Raw genomic sequence first — 21209 nt, forward strand, 5'->3', positions numbered from 1 at the left:
TTCAAAAAAAAAAATAATCTGGCAGGACCCTTTTGACAAAGTCACGTTGTAGATCAGCAGCGTCAAACTCAAATTAAAATAGGATCACATACTGACTGAGAAAACCACATATTAACATTATCTATGTTTCGTTGGTATTTTAATTTACTTTTAAAAATAATTCTCAATTACACGTAATCCTGATTTGGGCTGCAATAGGGGATATAGGGCAATATTTGACACCTTTGCTATAGACAATCAAATGAGATATATAAAGCACTTTGCAAATCTTAAAGTGGCATATTAATATTATTATCACAGACAGGATTCTAAGATTTCAAACATTTGACAGTGTTTTCTGTCATCCCCGTGGACAATATGGAGAGAGACAGGCTAAATGATATGTATAGTTAAGTGGAATCAGAATTGGTTAAATGATTGGACTCAAAGAGTATTCATTATAAGATCGATGTCAAAATGGAGGGAAGTATCTAATGGAGTCCCCAGGCATCTATCCTTAGTGCTGTACTGTTTAATGTTTTTATAAGACTTGGACAAAGCCATACTTGTCAAATTTAAAGACCATACAAAGCTGGAAAGGCAGCTAACATGCTGTAAGACAGAATCGGGATCCAAAAAGATCTCAACAGTCTAGAACAACGAGGAAAATGGAATAAGATAAAATCAACAGAGATAAATGTAAACTCCTATAATTAGATTTAAGAAAATCAACTTCAAAACTAAGTTGAAGGGAGGTATGCATGGCTAGACAATAGTTCCTGTGAAAAAGATCTGGGGTTTTTACTGTAATGCAAACTCAGTAAGAATCAACAAAGTGATACAGTGTAGCCAGAATGGCCTTTGTTTTCTTTGAATGACTCAGCTTACCTCATTGAGCCTCTGGACACTGTGGCTTGCTCTTCCGGGGCAGGAAGCCCAAAGAGCATTCCAGGAAGCAGACAACTTCCTGTGTAATGAGTCATGGGGCTGGCTGAGGGGAGGTGTTAACGGCTATGCTAGGGGGAGGGGCCAAGTCAAGAACCAATCGGCCCTGGTCGTTCAGGCGGTGCTTGATGATGTCAAAAAACTCTATAAGAGGGGAGAGGACAGCTTGAAGATCCTCTTTTCCTTTTCCGGTTGGAGCCAGAGACAGTTACAGCGACAGTTACAGTGACAGTTACAGCTACAGTTACAGCCACAGCCACAGCTGAAGCAGGAGCTGCCAGTAGCAGAGCTGACCTACGGGAGGAAGCTGAACAAAGACTTCAGTCCAGTGGGTAATCTTATTACCATAGAGGGGGAAACATGATTTTGCTTTACGCAATCATGCTTCTCTGTAGCCTCCTGGTTACTCTTTCAAGGCGTACTTATTGGGCCTGGAAGCTTTTGATCAATATATCAAAATGGGGTTGCTGGTTCATGGGTTGGTTACTGTGGAGCCTAAATAAATGTTTTGATTCTTCTGCCTTCTACTTTGAGAGTTTCTTATATCCGGCGGTTCCGAACCTTTCAGACATGTTTATGATGCTCTTTGAGATTATAAACTCTGCCCTCCTAATACATTTGGCGACGAGGATGGGATCGCTAGGTATAAGATCTCTATTTAGAAGCAGAACAATTCCAGAGGAAGAGATGAATATCCCAGGATGGGAGGATCCATTTTATTCCTCCCTAGCAAAAGAATTGGCTAAAAAAGCTGGACCCTGTGAAAACTGGGAACCAAGGCTACGGAGAGGAGATCCTAGGGATTTGGAAAAGTGTTTACGAGAAGTTGGGATTCAGTCAGGGGCATCACTATCTAGGCAAAGCTGGATAGTGTTATCAGCCTACCGGCTAGTATACGAAAGATTGAGATTAAGTGAAAGACATGGGGGCACTCCTACCCCACAGGAAGAAGGGGAATCTCAGATAGCAGGAGACCAAACTGACTCAAATGAGAACTTTTCTATTAATGTGGCTAAGAGCAACAGGAGACCAAAAAAGCCCAGAGTGCATTTCAACCCAGCCCAGAAAGAGCCTGACTGCCTGCTTCGTCCTAGCCATGGTGGCAGAGGAAGTGAGTGGGGAGAGAATGAGACAATGTTAGGGGCTGAGGCACAAAACACTACTGGGGTTCAGGATGTGCCTCACACAGAGCATAGGAGATGGTTAAATGATCAAACAAGGGCTCGACCCATACAAAGGAGGAAGACAGAAACCCGAGGTGAAGATTCAGTTACAAGGGAAATTCAGGAAGATTTCTCACCGCAAGAGGTCACAGATATTTTGAGTAGATTCAGCCAAAGAATAGGAGAACCATTGATATCTTGGATGGTAAGACTCAGTGATCAAGGGGCCAGTGGAATATCAGTAGATAGGACAGACTGCATGAGATTCATAGGTATCAGCCATGATCCTCTAGTTCAACAAGCTTTTAGGGAACATCATCAGCAAGGAGATGGTGATAGCAGGACTACTCTGTTGGCATTAGCCGCTGTGGGATGCAATAAGAGATATGCTACTGATTCTATGTGGCCCACTGAGCACAGACCCTGGTATTCACTTAGAGATTGTATCATGAGACTAAAGGAGGAGGTAATGAAGACTGCCATTATGATAGGAACTGCAGACAAATATTACAATGATCCAATGGAACTGCCTCATAGGAACTTAATAATTAGGACAGCTCCCCCTGCTTATAAACAACTAATTTTGAATTTATTACTTGGAGAAGTAGGGAGCCGTCTTACAACAGTGATAAATAAGATTTTACAGTTACATGACTTAGGTGACTGGGGAAGGGATAGATCTCCTCGAGAGAGAAGGGTGAATAACCAGCAAACTTGGCGCCAAAGGAGAGTAACAAGGAAAGAAATGTTTACTGCTTTATTGAGAGCAGGGGTAGGTTTTGAAATGATAGATGGAATTCCAACCAATGAATTATATAGAATGTACAGAGATAAAGGCCTTGATAACAGGAGAGATAGGGAAATCAGAACTGCTCCTGCAAATGCTACAGATGTTGAACCTTCATACCCAAGTGAATCACATGAAAGGGAATACTAGGGAACAGGCCAGGCCCCAGCCCAAATTAAGGAAATACGTAAGCTGGATTGCAGACCTCACATTAACTTGACCATATATTGGAAAAATGGGTCAAGTACGGTAACTGAGGCATTAATAGATACTGGGGCCGAGGCCACCCTTATTTATGGAAATCCAGACAAGTTCAGCCATGGAACTCCTATTACCATCACAGGACTAGGAGGGACTGAAATATCAGCCAGACAAGTTAAATTGATGATGAAAATTGGACAGTTGCCCAAGAAAGAATATAGTGTGGTTATTGTGCCTATTCCTGAATACATCATTGGAATAGACATTTTGAAGGGTATGACCTTAAATTTACCTGAAGGGAAATACCAATTTGCTGTGAGGAAAATAGGCATTAATGCAGTCTTAGTGGGGAAAATCAAGATGGATCCAATCACTTTGCCCGAACCTTCTGAAATAATTACTTTGAGGCAATATCATGTGCCAGGTGGGCAAGATGAAATTGCCAACACTATAAGAGAATGTGTTGAGGCAGGAGTGTTAGTCCCTACAACTACTCAATGGAACAACCCTGTCTGGCCAGTCCGAAAATCAGATGGAACATGGAGGATGACAGTAGATTATAGACAGCTGAACAAAGTGACTCCTCCCTTGTATGCTGCTGTCCCAGACACGGTTACTTTAATAGAGAGAATACAAAAACGTGAAGGGACTTGGTATGCAGTTATTGATTTGGCCAATGCCTTCTTTACAATCCCAATAGACCCCAAGCAATGGAATCAGTTTGCTTTTACTTGGCAAGGCCGACAGTATACATTTACACGCCTGCCGCAAGGATATATTCATAGCCCAACTATTTGCCACAGGATTGTAGCTGAACATTTGGATGAATTAAAGTTACCTGGTGTACAGCTTACACATTACATAGATGACATCATGATACAGGGAAAGAATATAAAGGAGGTGGAGGAGAGTTTAGCATTATTAATTGACCATATGAAAAGCAAAGGATGGGAAATCAACCCCGCAAAGGTTCAAGGGCCAGCTCAAACTGTAAAATTCTTGGGGATACAGTGGAATAGAGGACTGCGAGAAATTCTCCCACAAGCTCGACAAAAAATCCAGGATTTTCCCACCCCTACCAATAAGAAAGAGGCCCAAAAGTTCATAGGGCTGTTTGGTTATTGGAGACACCACATCCCACATTTGGGACAGATTTTAAAACCCTTGTATAAAGTCACCAGAAAGAAATATGAATTTGACTGGGGACTTGAACAAAGTAGAGCTTTTGAGGAAGCAAAGGCTGCTATTCAATTAGCTCTAGACTTATGGCCTATGCAAAATGGGCCAGTGGAGTTACAAGTGACTGTACAAGATGACTATGCAAATTGGAGTCTGTGGCAAAAACAACAAAGCCGAAGTGTACCTTTAGGCTTTTGGTCAAGGAAACTGCCCTCATCTGGAGTGCAATATACACCTTTTGAGAAGCAGCTGTTAGCTGCATATTGGGCTTTAGTAGAAACTGAGCAACTAACTCTGGGTCATGAAGTGGTATTAAGGCCTGGAATTCCAATTATGACTTGGGTAATGAGTACCCCAGCTTCTCACAGAATTGGACATGCACAAGAGGCAAGCATAATCAAATGGAAGTGGTATATTCAGAATAGGTCCAGAGCAGGCAAAAATGGAGTTTCTGCTCTACATGAATCTGTGGCGAACATTGATACTGAGAGCAATGAAAAGCCCCTTGAATCTAAGCAACAGATGGTACCATCCTTAGTGAAATGGAATAATGGATATGACGGACTAAATGAAGAACAGAAGAAACATGCTTGGTTTACTGATGGGACAGCAAAATATTTAGGACAGAAGAGACATTGGAAAGCAGTAGCCTATAACCCCTGTACAAGGAGAACTCTGGAAAGTTCTGGGATAGGTGGAAGTAGCCAATATGCTGAACTGATGGCAGTGCATCAGGCCATCAGAGCAGAGAAAGGAGGACAGTGTCATATATTTACTGACTCGTGGGCGGTAGCTAATGGATTAGCTACGTGGATGCCTATATGGAGGAATCAGAATTGGGAGATTCATGGCAAACAAGTTTGGGGTAAAGAGTTATGGGAAAATATATGGGACATGTCTTTGGTTACAGATCTGTCAGTTTTTCATGTTGATGCTCATGCAACCCTGACCACACCAGAACGTGAGTACAATGCACATGCGGATCGACTAGCAAAGATTGCTACTGAATGTATTGTCCCTACTCCGACTCCAACTGATGACCCAGCCTTAGCAAGATGGGTCCACCAGACTGCTGGCCATTTAGGGGTCCAGGCCACCCATCGATGGGCACAGGATCGAGGTATCAGTATTTCTCATGCGTTGTTAAAACAAATAACAGAGGAGTGTTGTATATGCCAATTAGAAAAAGAACGAACTCTTCCTAGGATAGTTACTGGAGAAATAGCAAGGGGAAAAGTTCCAGCCCAAATTTGGCAGATAGATTATATTGGCCCACTACCCCAGGATAAAGGATGTAAATATGTATGTACGTGTGTTGACACCTATTCAGGTGTACTAGTGGCTTGTCCTTATAAAGACGCAACTCAGAAAAACACCTGTAAAACTTTAGATATTGTAAGTTTATATTATGGAACCCCAATGCAGATTCAAAGTGACAATGGGTCACATTTCAAGGGCAAAGAAGTGAAAAGATATTGTGTGTTGAATAATATAGAATGGATATATCATATTCCATATTACCCACAAGCATCTGGGCTAATTGAAAGAATGAATGGATTGTTGAAAGAACAGCTGAGAAAATTAAGCTCAAATAATTCATATCGACATTGGAAGGATAATTTGTCTATTGCCTTACGTAATTTGAATAATAGGCCCTTAGGGGGGAGTACACCTCTAGCCAGAATGATGACCCCAAATCTGCAGATCAGAGAACAGCAAACATGTGAGATCCAAAACATTGAATTTTGGACTGTGAGGGAAGATGTCCCACTACCAAGTCCAGGAACACCTGGTTCAGCAGGATATGATTTACATTGTATAGAGAATTTTAGGTTAAATAGGAAAGAGATAAGAAAAACCCCTACTGGAGTATGTATGAGAATCCCCAAGAATCATCTTGGACGGATATTACCTAAACCAGGATTAGCGGCTCAAGGAATACATGTATTGGCTGGAGTGATAGATTCTAATTATCAAAAAGAAATTGTTGTGACACTCCAGAATATGGGTAAAAAACCTGTACAATTTTGTAGAAATGATAGGATGGTTCAAGTCATTATTATCCCCTGTGAAAAAATACCCTTTGTGAAAACTGACCCTCCTCCCAAAATAACTACTAGAGGGGCAAAAGGGTCTTGCTCCATTGATAGAATAAAGTCAGGAGCTAAGGTATGGGTAAAACGGAAGCCAGATGATATTCCAAAGGCTGCAGAAGTTATAGCCCATGGGAAGGACAACACTGTAACAGTTGTCTATTCAGGGGAAAATAATTACCAAATCGTACCCCTGAACCATATATTTTACCGTGAATAGGTTATAATAATAGATTCACAGACTCCACAGGTATGGCTGATGCTGGTAAATGCCATAAGCCACTCAGAGGAAAGGTAACTTTGTGTGATTAACGGATGAAAACTTGTACATTTGGGGAAAGGCTGGGAGGACAATCTTAGTCTCTATCTAGGGTGGGATCCTCTTGGCTTCCTCATTATGTTCCTTTTGAAAAGAAACATTTCCCACCTGAGTTGGCTCTGATGTTGGATCTTTGCATAACTGAAATCTCAACCAAACTTGAGATGATTTTATTTGAAGAATTATAGTCCATACTTGTCTATTCTTTTTGTCCTTTGTTTTGGCTAACCTTGTTGCTAGTTTTGTTTCCTTCAGGCTTAAGCACCCTGCACTTTCCGGTGACTGCCTAAGCATGTAGCATTCTTGGAATTCCTGCCAGCTCGTTAAAGAAATGACCTCTGGAATGGGACTTTTTGGGGGCAGGGCCATCTCTACATCCAATTTCAGCATGAAGAAGCTATGGAAAATGAGACCTTCACCCCTCACCCCAAGATTTTGAGCCCCAATCGTTCAAGGGGGGTGGAAATGATGATAGTGTTCTGTTTACTTATTTTGTGTTATCCTTGCTGTGTTGTTTTATTGTTATGATATTATTGATCCTATGTAATGGATACAAGGATTTAGGGGTGGACATTTGAATTATTAATAATTATTTTGGGGATGATTGATTGAAGAGATTATCTTGCTGGGACCTAGGGGTGGATCACATTTGAATCGTAAACCAATATTTAGGAATGTCACCAAATGATATGTTTTGCTTTATAATGAATGATATGTTTTAGTTTCCTTTGTAATTGGATCACAATGTATGTTCTAGGATACATGGCTGATTAGATTATGTATCCTATAACAAGGGGTGGAGTGTAGCCAGAATGGCCTTTGTTTTCTTTGAATGACTCAGCTTACCTCATTGAGCCTCTGGACACTGTGGCTTGCTCTTCCGGGGCAGGAAGCCCAAAGAGCATTCCAGGAAGCAGACAACTTCCTGTGTGATGAGTCATGGGGCTGGCTGAGGGGAGGTGTTAACGGCTATGCTAGGGGGAGGGGCCAAGTCAAGAACCAATCGGCCCTGGTCGTTCAGGCGGTGCTTGATGATGTCAAAAAACTCTATAAGAGGGGAGAGGACAGCTTGAAGATCCTCTTTTCCTTTTCCGGTTGGAGCCAGAGACAGTTACAGCGACAGTTACAGCGACAGTTACAGCGACAGTTACAGCTACAGTTACAGCCACAGCCACAGCTGAAGCAGGAGCTGCCAGTAGCAGAGCTGACCTACGGGAGGAAGCTGAACAAAGACTTCAGTCCAGTGGGTAATCTTATTACCATAGAGGGGGAAACATGATTTTGCTTTACGCAATCATGCTTCTCTGTAGCCTCCTGGTTACTCTTTCAAGGCGTACTTATTGGGCCTGGAAGCTTTTGATCAATATATCAAAATGGGGTTGCTGGTTCATGGGTTGGTTACTGTGGAGCCTAAATAAATGTTTTGATTCTTCTGCCTTCTACTTTGAGAGTTTCTTATATCCGGCGGTTCCGAACCTTTCAGACATGTTTATGATCCTCTTTGAGATTATAAACTCTGCCCTCCTAATACATACAGTAATCAAAAAAAAAATTAAACTGCACTGAGAGGCATAATATCTACCTAGAAAAAGGAATAAAACAGTTCTCTAATACTCTATCCTCATCAGAGTCAATATCTGAAATACTATCTTAACGTCTCGGCACTATGTTTTAAGAAAAATAAAGATAATTTTTTGTATAGGACCTTTTCCTCTTTTTTTTAAAGCTCTTTGGGGTTTACTTCTTTTTTTGTGATATATTCACTTTATTGCACTGGAACTAAACCCATAATATCTCCAAGGTATGCCTGTAACCCATAAAATGCAGTACACAAAATAAAATTGCTAACATGCAAAACATTTTTTCTTTCTAGTAATTCCCTAGAATTCTGTGACCTTTTGTGTTAACATCTCAATAAAAAACATTGATTTCAAACAATATTCACTTTTCATAACACATGAAATCTAGTACAGCAAATAAAATTCTTTTTTTTTAAGTTCATCTTTTTTTTTGATGGGGGAGTTACTTCTAATAATCACTAGATTAAAAGGTATACAGTTCAGTAACTTTGGGGGCTTAATTGCAAACTGCTTTCCAAAATGGTTAGACCAATTCCAATTCACAACTCTACCAGCTGTACATCAATGTGCCTGTTTTCAGATAGCCTTTGAAACTTTTGTTATTTTTCTTTTCTTGTCAGCTTTCCCAATTTGATACTGTGGGGTGGAACGTCAGAGCTGCTTTAATTTCTATTTCTCTAATTATTAAGGATTTGAAACATTTTTTCATATGGCTCTCAATAGTCTGAGTTTCTTCCTTTGAAAACTGCCTGTTTACATACTCTGTTTACGTACTTATCAATTAAAGAATGGCTGAAATTATTCTTACAAATTTGAATCAGCTCCATATACAGGGTGTCCCCAAAGTTTTAGAGTAGTTTTAAGTTTGCTTAAATTTAAAAGTTGTCTGAGCTTTAAGCTTATTTAATACTTTAAGCAAGCTTAAAACTGAACTAAGACTTTGGGGACCCTCTATATATCATGGAAATGAAACTTTAATCAGAAAAACTTACTGCAAAGATATTTTTCCCCCAGCTGTTTCCTTTCTAATTTTACCTGTGTTGAATTTGTTTGTGCAAAAAGATTTTAATTTTTAAATGATCAAAATTATCCATCTTCTGTGATCCTCTCTATCCCTTATTTAGTGATGAACTTTTCCCTTGGCAACAAACATGAAAGGTAATTTCTTCATTGTTTTCCTAATTTGGTTGTGATGAGACCTTTTCTATGTAGGTTATATAAACCTCTGGTGCTTATCTTGCATAAGGTGGAAGCTGTTGGTCAAAATCTAATTTCTGCAATACTGCCATCCCAATTTTCATCAAATAGTGATCCAGTACGTGGGGTCTTTGAATTTACTAAACAATAAGGCTACTAGGTCCATTTGCTTCTATATGCTGTGTACCTAATCTGTTCCACTGATTGATCTATTTTTTAACAAGTACCAAACTGTTTTGATAATTGTTGTTTCGCAGCAGAGTTTGAGATCTAGACAATGGATATCCTTGTTTCACAATGATACTGGAAAGCACTCTAGCTTATCCTACTATGTAACACTGGCTCTTGGTTTTAGATATATGCTATTTACCACATTAAGGTCTATTTATTCCTGGATTTTCCTGTATTTTTGATAGAAATTGATGTTGTATTTTTGTCAAGTTTTTTCTGCTGCTATTAATGTAATTCTTTTTGTTCTTATTACCAATATGGTCAATTATGTTTAGAGTTTTCTTGATATTAAACCAGCCCTGCATTCCTAGTATAAATTCAACTCAGTCACACTGTATAATCTTTGTGATATATTGCCACAGCCTCTTTGTTAATAGTTTAAAAAACTTTTTTTATCAATGTTCATTAGGTAGATAACTCTATAGTTTTCTTTCTCTGTTTTGACTCTTCCTGGTTTAGATTTCAAGACCTTATTTAAGTCATAAAGGAATTTGATAGGATTCCTACTCTTGCTACTTTTACAATTGGTATAACTTAAAATGAATTGCTCTTTGAATGTCTGACAGAATTAACTAGTGAATCCATAAGAGAGAATGGACAAGGCTGCTGAAGGATCCTGAGATAAAACAATACAAGAATTGGTTGAGGAAAATGAGAATGTTTAGCCTGAAGAGGAAAAGGTTAGTAAGTACATAGCTGTACTCAAGTATTTAAAGTGTTGTCATAGAGAAGAACTTGCTCTGCTTGGCCTCATAGGGCAGAACTAGGAAAAATTAGAAGTTGTTGAGAGCAAGATTTACACTTGATGTAAAGCAAAACTTCCTAATAATAAGAGCGATCCAAAAGTGGAGTGGACCATCTGAGAAGGTAGTCTGCTCCCCCACCCCCCACTCCCAACCAGAGGTCTTCAAGGAGAGACTAGATAATCTCTGATTAGGACTGAATTTAGATGGTCTCTAAGGTGCCTTCTAATTTTCAGATTCTATAATATGAAAACTGCATTATAATTTTTTGTTATCTGAAATGAAAACAGAATTGCATCATACGTGGTCTTTTGTAGCGTCTAGGGGAATAAATGCAAAGAGTGGTTCCTTCTTTTCTGTAAAAAACTGAAAATAATTTTCAAACCTAACAAGATTCGGATTCTGCTGTAAAATGAACTAGATGGCTCCTGAAAAACATTTCAGCTCTAGATTCCTATGAATTCTATGGGTGCTTTCCCTCAGCCTCAGATACACATATGAAGTTCCAATGAGCTCTCCCAATTTTATATCTGCCTTCCTACTATACCATTTTGCTTATTGCTAAATCTTCAGATAAACTGCTTAAAAAGTTATTTTCCTATTGGATTCTATGGGTTTTTCACTGAACAAAAATGAGGTGGGACTTTAATTTATTATGTTTCCCTCCAAACCAATCCTTCCCTTCAAATTCCCTATTTCTGTTGATGGCACCACTATTCTATCAGTTACCTAGGTTTATAACCTTAGAGTCATCCTTGACTACTTCTTCCTCAGTTCCAATATCCTCTCAGTTCCCAAGTCTTTTTAAATTCCATCTCCCTAATATCTTTCACATCTTTTACTTTCTTTCCATTCATACCACCTTCATTTCAAGCTTTCATAAGCTCTCACTTAGACTACTGGAGAGACCCCCTAATTGGTTCCACCCCACCCCCAACCACCTGTTCTAGACTTAGTCTTATCAAAACTTAGGGAGCATCCCAAGAAAATGGAGTAATTTTATCCCATCATACCACTATCAGAATTTGTCTAAGTATGATGGACTTTGAAGACCATATTACTGTAAGGTTCTGGTAAACTATTATTGATATTAATGCAGTGAGCCTTTCCATGACTGCTTTCTAAATTGGAGCCCTACTCTACCCATGTTCCAGAAAGATTAATAGTATTATGTTTCAATGACTCTCAGTTAACCTGAAAAGGGGAGAGAAGCATGGACTCACCAATCTATCTCTGTCATTTTGCAGTGAAGACATTGCTTTCTTTAAGCTCTGTACTTCAGATGGGCTGGTAAAGGGTTGGGATGATGACCACTGCTTCCCTTCTTCTGACTTTCGCATTTTGTCCAGTTCACTCAAGAGATGATCTCTTTCAGCCTGTAAACTGGCCATGGCCTTAGAAAAGGACTGTATTTGGTTGGAGGAACCCTCCAACTGTGAAGACAGGTGAAATAACTCCTCATCTTTAGATCTAAGCTGTTGGTTAAGCTTTTCAAGGTGAGGTAGTGAACTATCATCTTCAGCATGGCTCTCCAGAGAAGCAACTTTAGAAACAAGATCATCTCTCTCTCTACTTAACAGAATCTGCTCCTCTCTCAGTTGAGTCATCTCTTTCTTTAAAGCATCTATATGACACTGTTGCTCCTCAAGGCTAGCAGCGTGCTGCTTTTTTAGCTCCTGTAACTCTTCATTAGCATGGTCTCGACTATCTTGCAAGGAACTCATAGATTTCCCAAAAGCCTGAATCTGAGCCTTGAGGTCTTTATTTTCTTCAGTGACCTTGAGCAGGCTTTGTTCCATCTCCACCAAATCACTTGCCAGCTCAGCTACCCTCTCTTCAGCTGTTTCAGTTTCATTGCGCATTATCCCTGCATCATGACGAAGATGCTTCAATTCTTTTTTTAGCTTTTCTTCAATTTCTCCCACCTTCTTAGCTGCCTCCTTTTGTACTCGTACTAATTCTTCCTCTAGTTCTGTGACTTTCTTCTGAGAGAGGGAGAGGGTAATGCCTAACCTCTGTACCTCTTCTTCCCCACCTTTCAACTGGGCCTGAAAATCTCCTAAAGACTCCCCTTCTTGCAAAGCTGCCACTTGGCATTTTAGCTGTGAGACAGAAGTTTTCAAGCTCTCAATTTCCTTACTCAAGATTTGTTTCTCTTCTTCTAGGGCATCAGAAGATCTTTTTAGATCTTCCCTTGATGCTTCAGACGCTTTTAGCTTTCTTTCTAATTCGATCTTTTCATTTTCTAGTTCTTGACTCCGCTGAAGCCGAATTTCAAGAAGCTGCCTTTGTTGATAGTCCTTTGTTATCCTCTGGTACTGTTCTGCAGTTAGCTTGGCATTTTCAGAATTGAGATCATCCATCTGGCCCCGAAGGCACCGGATTTCTTCCTTTAGCTTATTGTTCTCAGTAGCAGCCTCTTGGATGAGCTGGTCTTTCTCCAAGATCGCCGAGAGATGTCGCTCTTCTAGCTGTCTGTAGTCTCCCAGAATGCGATCTCGGTCATCCTGCAGAGAAGACATGGATTTAGTGAAGGAATCCAACTGAGCCTTCTGCTGTTTGCTGTCTTTTCTGACAGTTTTCATTGTTTCCATGAGCTGAGTGGTTTTGTCTACAGCTTTCTTCTTCTCATCTTCTAAGGCAGCTTTCTCCTCTTCCTTCTGGGCCAGTTGGCTTTCCAACTCTTTAACTTCTTTGCCATGTTGTTGTTGCAATTCAGAGATAGCTAACAAGACTGCCTCTTCTTTAGCAGAAAGTAGAGTGATAATCTTTTGCTCTTTAGTGCTAATTTCTTCATGCAGTTTACCGGTCAGGTCTCTAGAGGCTTGCAGATCAGCCTCTAACTGTTCACAGTTGAACTTGCAATTTTGGAGGTCAGTCTCCTGTTGCTTTACAATTCCCTCCAATTTTTCCTTGGCCTCCTTACAGTTTGCAAAAGAATTATTTGCTTCAGTCAACTGGTCTCTCAGAGACTTAACTTCTACATCCAATTTAGCTAACTCATTCTGAGAATTAGAATACATCTGTTTAGATTCTTCTAGCTGAGACATAAGTCCTTTATTTTCTCCCTGCAGGTTTTCAGAGACCTTCTGTTGAAACTGGACCTCTGTTTGGGCTTTGGACTCCCAGGTCTGTTTGTCATGCTCAAGTCTGAAAAGAAAAAGAAAATGACTAATCACAAAGCCCCATAATTTAAGGATCCCAAGATTCCTTCACAACCTGATGCCTTCCTGTCTTACCAGTCTTTTTATACTTCACTCCTCTCTCTACACTGTACAATCCAGCTACACTGGCCTTCTTGCTGTTCTTCACACACAAGGCTCCGTCTCCTCATTCCTTACCTTCATACTAACTCTTATGCCTAGAATGCACTCTCTAGATCTATTAGGTGCTAAGAGTAATGAGACATATCAGGTTGCTATTTCTGTTACCTACCAACATCTATTAAACATGGGTTCTTATTTTTCAGATAAGCAACCTGTGGCCAAATATATACATACATATGTGTATACACATATATGCATGTATGTGTATATACACACATATATACACGCGCGCACACACGCATGCACATACATATGTGGAGAGAAAGTGAATGAGCCCAAGGAATGGATACAATATATAAATATTCCGTGAGCATCATTCTTTGGTGTGTGCATTAAGCTCTTGACCCCAAACCAAATCTATTCTTCCAGAAAAGAATAAAAACTATTACACCCTCCAACAGCTTTACATGAAAGGTGCTGGTTAAATCTATAACCAGTATCTGGTGTTGATTTTTTTTTGGCAGGGATAGGAGCATGGAAGTATTCATTCTTAAGGTAAACAATAACCTCTAAGAAACAATAAAGGAAAGCTAGTATGATATTGGAAAGAAATGGGCCGAGGACTTAGGAGATAAAAGTACCTAAAGCCAAACAAAATATAGCTGTTAATTGGAGAGAGATCCTGCTAAAGCAAGACATGCTCATAAGCAATATCTGTACTTTGCTATTTGTGTTGCTCTGCCAAAAAGCTATGACAAGTGGAGACCTGGAGAGGACGCCATTCTGTAGAGGCTTGTCACCACCACAATGGAAGTGGAAGAGTACCATTATGCCAGGTTCACAGTGCAGCTTGTTTTTATCTCACCTTAGGTAAGGCAGGAAATGTCAGAGTCCCTATAGAGCACTAGAAGAAAAAACTGAAGGGCTTATCTCTTGACTGCCCCCCAGAGGACTAACTTAATGCCAACAAAGTGGACCCATTCCTCCTGCTCACATATTCTTCTTCTCCATCTAAAAAGTATAGGGTCAAAAGGAAGAAGACAAAATTCAGGGGCAATTTTGAGACTAGCTAAATGTCAGCTTTAGGGCAACATCTTCCTCTGGAGTTCATTTAATGGCATGTTTTCGCCATTTAGTCAGTGGAAGGGAAAAGACTGAGAATTTGTTTTTTCCAACCACAAAACTTTAACAGCTATGACACTTAAAATTTCCCTCTGATCAAATTTATACTTTTATCAATGTTCGTATTACTTAATATTTATCTCTGATGTATTCATCTATAAATGGCTACCAGATCGTTCTTGTAAATGTTCTATATACAATGACACCTCAGATGTCAGTACATTTATCTCACAGGTACAAGGAATAATTACTTGTTCTAGTGACCTTTTCCAAACATGATGTCCTCCTAAGTTTATAACATTGTTCCCATTTTGCTCATTCAGCACTTACTCGCCTCTTGGTTTTATTCTCCAAGGCTTCAGAGTACTAGCTTCTTGAGAGCAAAAATCATTTCTTACACTACTCTCATACTGCTATGACCACACAGCAGATGCTTAACCTTGCAAATACCTAGATTAGTTTAAAATTTTAAAAGGGAAGGGAGTACAAGAACACGAAGTAGCATATTTAAAGGAAATAAAAATTATACAAATAAGGAGAAAGTCCTTTGCCTATTGTTGTATGAAAGTAAAGATTACAGAAATTATAATAGGTTTACCTGGATATATTAATTTGAAGCTCCTCCATGTGGATGGACATCTGTCTTAGGTGGTCTTTTAAAACGCTACAATTCTCTTCTTTAGCCCGGATTTCTTCTTCCTTTGTTTGAATAGCATCACTGAATTTCCTTTCCCATTTTTTAGCCTCATCTATCACTCGATCTCGGTCATCCTGGAGAGAAGACATGCTTTTGGTGAAGGCTGCAAGCTGGGCCAAAGTGCTGTTTAAGTTTTCCTGAAGCTGCTTGACTTCTTGGTCTTTTTTGTTCAAGGTAACCTGAACTTCTCCAAAAGTCTCTTCCAAGTGGACCTTTTCTCTATGTAAAGCATCCAGCTTTTCTTGCATGTTCTTGACCTCCTTCATGTGCTTATCTTCTGCTTGTTCCAGTTTTCTTTCAAGATCTTCATCCTTTTGCTTCATTTGGCTTTTAACAAGTTCTTTATTTGATTGAAGTTCCTTTTTCACCTTGAGACTGTCTGCTAAGACCCTTGCTGCTTCACTCTGAGTGTCATCTAGCAACACTTTGCAGTAGTCCAGTTCTTCCTGGGCTTTCTTACGATCTTCTTCCACTTGAGCTAGGTTTTCTTTGACCATCTCCAATTCCTTCTGTGACTCATTTTGTACAAATTCCAGAGCTTTCACAGTTCTCTCCAGACCACTTATCTTCTCTTGATACCTGATGCAGTCCTTCTGCAACTGCTTTACCTCTTGCTGCTTCTCTTTCAACAATTCCTGAAGCTCTTTTGTATGAGTTTTACTGCCCTGTCCTCCTTTCTGAGCACTCTGTAGCTTCTCCAAATATTCCTTCTGGATCTCTGACTCAATCCTGTTCTTCTCTTTAACTACTTGCCGCTTTTCTTCTTCTAGTTCACTCACACATTTTTGAAGGTTCTGAATTTCAGATTCTAATAACTCATTTCGCATTTGGGCATCTGTGACATCTTGCTGATAATTTCCAATGCTGCCATTAAGTTCAGCTAACTGATTCATAAGTCTCTCTTCCAGATCATCTTTTTCTACCTCCACCATTTCCTTCATCTTTGTGACTCTGACAAGCTCATGTTGGATTTTCTCATTTAATAGGTTTATCTTGGTAACTTCTTCACGAAGAGTTTTCAGTTCACCATCCTTTGCTTCTAATTGGTTCAGTAAGGCATCTTTCCTGTCTTCTAAAGAAGAGTCTACTTCTTCCCTCATCTTCTTCTCCTCCTCTAGTTCTTTAATTCTTTCTGCAAGCTGATCAATTTGCTGTATGTAGGTATTAATTTCATCATGTGAACTTATACCATCATTTGCACTGACATCTGCCATGGCATTGCCCTCCACTGGGATGGATGATGAATATTCTGAACTTGCACTTGTCCTCAAAGAGACTTGCTCTTCAACCTTACCTGGCACAGGTACAGCTACAGACACAGACGTAGCTTGCTGTGCCACTTCTATACTATCCATTTGGAGCTCATGCTTCTTAGGGCCTTCTATACTCTCTCTCAATTTGGATTCTGTTTCCTCCAAGTGCTGCTTTAAATTCTGAATCTCTTCACTTAAAGAGTACTTCAAAGTCATTAATGTTTCAAACTCTTTAGAAAGAGATTCATACTTTAGCTTAGTATCCTCCAGTTCCTCCTTCACACTGGGGCTGGAATAAAGCATTTCTGCAGGTTCTGTGGATTCACTGCCTGCTGGGTGGACCTCTGCTCTAAGGCGGTCATTCTCTTCTTCCAGCTCAAGGATTTTCTGCTGTTTGGATTTTGCAAATTTTCTCATCTTCTCCTTCATTTCTTCCATTTCCTGTTCTGCTTCCTGAAGCTGCTTTTCTGTGTCTTTCTTCTTTGCTTCTGTGTTTTTTAACTTGCCATACAGTTCTTGTTTCTCTTGTCTCACAGTTTCTACAACATGCTGAATACGTTCTGCCTCATTACTGACATTCTCATATGACTGAAGAAGAATTTCATACTCCTTTTGCAGTTCCTTGTGCTTTTCCTGCCACTCAGTGTTTTCAGCAACATGGGCACATTTTAAAGATTCTATTTCCTTCACTAGTTTCTCCTTGTCTTCTGTAAGACCTTCTAGAGCTAGCTTCAGACTTTCACAAGAGCTACTGAGATTCTGACTTTCCAATAAAGATCTGTCCACTTCTGTAATAAGTCTCTCTTTCTCTTCCTGAAGAACAGTCAACCTGTCTAATAATACATCCCTTTCTTTACAGTGAGCAGAAACTTGGTTTTCTACATCTGCCAGAGTCTTTGTGAGAGTTTCAATATTATTTTTGGCCAAGGACAATTCTTCTTTAAGACATTTGCTCTCTTTCAAGGTCTCTTTTCTGGAGATAAGTGCAGCTTGGAGTTTCCTCTGAATTTGCTGCTTAGATTTAGCTTCTTCTTCCACCTCCTCCGGTTTCCGTTGAATTTCAGAAAGCTCCGTCTGAAGCTGTTTAATTTTTTCTTCATATTCTTTGGCTTGCATTTCCAACTGTGCATGCAAAGCCCTAATCAAGTCCTCTTGCTCTACAATCTCTGTCTGCACTTTAACAAGGATCTCATTTTTTTCTTTTACTTGCACATGAAGGACATCAACTTCTTCATTTTTTTTGTTCATGAGACTTTTCAATTCATCTAGTTCAGGTTGTAATTCCCTAAAATGTTCTAATTTTGTGATTTCTGTTTGTCTGCTTTCCAATTCTAGTTTCATACTGGTTACCTGAGCTTCAGCCTCATGAGCAGCTACTTTAAGACCTTCTGCCTCTAAAAGCAGCTTTGTTATCTGTTCTTGTAACTTAATTGCCTCTTCTGATTTTTGAGAAAGGTCATTTATGGTAGAGCTGACTCTGAATTCTAGTTCTTCTTTCTGGATCTGTAGCTCTTTCAGCTGATCTCTAAGCAGTTCTACTGAACTGTCCTCTTCGGGCAGTTCATTTCTGCCTCCTGAACGCTCTACCCAATCTGGGTGCCAGCCAGATTCTGAAGTCATTTGTGGGGGCCACTGTTCTTTGGCTTTGGAAGTAGGTCCAATCATACTCTGAGAAGGTATGTCTAATTCCTGTGTGTTACTGTCCACAACTAAGCCACTGTCTGTAGACTCTCTTACTCGTATTTCAAGTTCCCGTAACTGGTCTCGTATGCTCTCATTCTCCTTGCTCTGTTCATCAAAACGTTCCTGTAAGAGATTATAATCATCTTTCTGCTGTTTTAGCTGTTCCCTATGGTGTCTGTCTTTCTCCTGTGCTTTTTTTAAAGTCACCTTGCGGGAAGCTAGCACTTCTTGTAATTTCTTTTGAAGTTGTTCCTTTTCTTGTTCAAGATTCAAAATTCTGTCTTCTAGTTCTAGTTTCCAGTGTTCTCCACTTTCTGCACCAGCTGTGGTAATTACTATTGTCTCTTTTATGGGTATTGCTGAGTCTCCATCTCCAGAGTCCTTGTTAGAAGTGGTTAATTTTTGGATGACTGTCTGGTTTTCAGTTATTTCAGCTTTAAGCACATCTATGAGGTTTAATTTATCCTGCAAGCTCTGTTTCATCTCTTTGATCAATGCCTGTAGCTGTTCTTCAGCTGCTACTTTTTCTTCCAAATCTCTCTTTACATTCTGTAGCTCTAGTTCTTTCTCAGACATCTTCTGATTTAAAGATATTTCAGTTTCCTGACTTTCAGAAGTAACAGATTCTTCTGTATTTTTTTCCCCATCTTTACCCTGCTGAGTTGCTTCCATACCATCCCCCTCACAGAATAGAGTCTTTTCCTTAGACTCATTTTTCACTTCTGCCAATTCTTTCTCTAGCTGAGTGACTTTCTTCATTAGTTCCTTCCGGTTAATGAGAGCAGCCTGCAGCTTTCTCTTTATCTGGTCACTTTGTTTCTTCAGAAGATTCAATTCACTCTGAAGTTCCTCATTCTTTATCAGTGGAGCTGAAACTACTTTACCATCCTGATCATGTTGTACACCTGAACATTCTTCCTTTTTCTCTTCTGTTTCCTTCTCCTTTTTGCCTTCAGGAATGGACAGTACACTAAGCTTTTCTCTAAGTGCTTTGACTTCAACCCCAAGAGAAAACTTCTCTTCATTGAGCTGGACCATTTTCTCAGACATACGTACACTTATCTCAGTCACCTGTTGATCCTTCTCTTCAATGGCTTGTTGAAGGGTCTCTATGACCCTGGTTTTCTCTAATAAAAGTTGATCTATTCTTGCTGTCTCAAGTTCCTTCTCGGAGAGAGTCTGGGAAAGCTCTTCCATCTTGTTTGAGGTATCCCTTATATGCTCCTCCAAATCAAACATTTTACTTTCTTTCTTTTGCAGCTCACTTTTCAGATTTCTGACTAGTGTGCTCTGGTCAGAAAGCTGGAGATGTACTTCATCCAATTCCTTCTGCAAAGTTTCAATTTTCAAATCCTTTGATTTTGATTCTGTGCTGAGACTCCTGATTTGTTCAGTTAGCAGGCTTTCCTGGGTGGTTTTATTTTCAAAGTCAGATATTCTTTGTTTTTCTGACTCTGCAAGGTTTTCTTGAAGCTGTTTTACTTGTGCCTTTAGCTCTGTAATGACGCAAAGTTCTTTTACCTGAACCAAAAGTTGATCTCTCTCATCACACAGAGCACTGAGTGTACTCTTATTCTTTTCCTCATTTTTCTTAAAGTTCTCTACTAGCTGCGCTAGCTTACTGATTTCCTCAGCTTTCTCCCCTAAACTTTTCTCATATGATTCCTCTGCTTTCTGAAGACTTGATTCAAGTTCCAATATTTGTCCTTCTAATCTTTTCAATTCATCTTGCTGAGGCAAAATAAGATCTTGAGCTACAGAAAGAGAGTCTTTTCCACTCTCTTCTACTGACTCCATTTCCACTCCAGTGTTGGCAACGTGAACTACAGGAATCTCTGGTAGTGTGCTGCCCTGATTCTGAGGTATGGTGTTTTCTGGACCTTCCACATCAATAACAATAGGGTTGCATGCTTCACTTTGCATTAAAGGAAAACTCTGTTCTGTGCCTTCGTGTATCATTCCTTCACCTGCTGCCTGCTTGATTTCCCCTTGTTCAAATGTCTCTGAAATCAAGTTTGTATCGGGCTTTGTAATCTGGAGCTGCCCTTTAAGGAATGCAATCTCCTCTTGGGCTTCTTTCATTTCCAACAGTAAAACTGACAACTTATGTTTCTGTGAAACAATGATCTCCAAGTTGTCTTCTTGTCTACTTTCCTCAGTAGAAGATTTGTTGGTACTACTTTTGGTGATTTCATCAATGGTGATCTGTAGCCAAATAAAAAAAATAAAAAAGAGTGAAAATGTCAGCATTATAAGGCAGCAGAGAGACTGAAGAATTTGCTTCCTTATCAAGACAGAAATTAGAGTGATTATTACTCTAAAATTAATCCTGGAAAAAGATAGGTTGGAGGTACTAGACCAAAGAGTCATGAATGTATAGGGTATTCTAAATCCAACTGACATTCTAGATTTAGATAAAATAACACCAAAATCCAAATTCCCTCTCTACAAGAGAGAAGACATTAAGGCACCATGCTTTTATATAAGAGTTTTCAAGAAGAATAACCGCAATGTCAAAACATCCTTTTTAATAACTAAAGCTACCTAGCCAGCCCTCAGAGTCTGAGCACAACTCAAATACTTGCCATGTGGGACCAAAAGAAATGATTAAAGCAACATGGTATAGTGAAAAGATCTATGGACCTGGATTCACATAACCTGGGTTCAAGTCCTGACTTTGCCATTTATGAGCTGCGTGATTTGGGTAAGTTTCTTAACCTCTCTAAGTTTCCTAATCTTCAAAGTGAAAGAGTTGGGCTAGATGACCATTA

The 21209-nt window shown here is 39.6% G+C and overlaps 1 protein-coding gene across 4 annotated transcripts in view; it reads right to left on the reverse strand.

The window, feature by feature from the left end:
* The window catches only part of GOLGB1 (golgin B1), an 83676-nt gene that overhangs the window by 27182 nt on the left and 35285 nt on the right, over window positions 1-21209 (reverse strand). For all 4 annotated transcript variants that reach the window (XM_036744913.1, XM_036744911.1, XM_036744914.1 and 1 more), the window contains exons 14-15: window positions 15404-20643; window positions 11641-13567 (exon numbers count right to left, since the gene is read on the reverse strand). In XM_036744913.1, the coding sequence (XP_036600808.1) occupies window positions 11641-13567; window positions 15404-20643 (7167 nt within the window). The remainder of the gene's footprint in view (window positions 1-11640; window positions 13568-15403; window positions 20644-21209) is intronic.

Source organism: Trichosurus vulpecula, chromosome 2 (assembly GCF_011100635.1).
Source record: "Trichosurus vulpecula isolate mTriVul1 chromosome 2, mTriVul1.pri, whole genome shotgun sequence".
Taxonomy (NCBI): Eukaryota; Metazoa; Chordata; class Mammalia; order Diprotodontia; family Phalangeridae; genus Trichosurus; species Trichosurus vulpecula.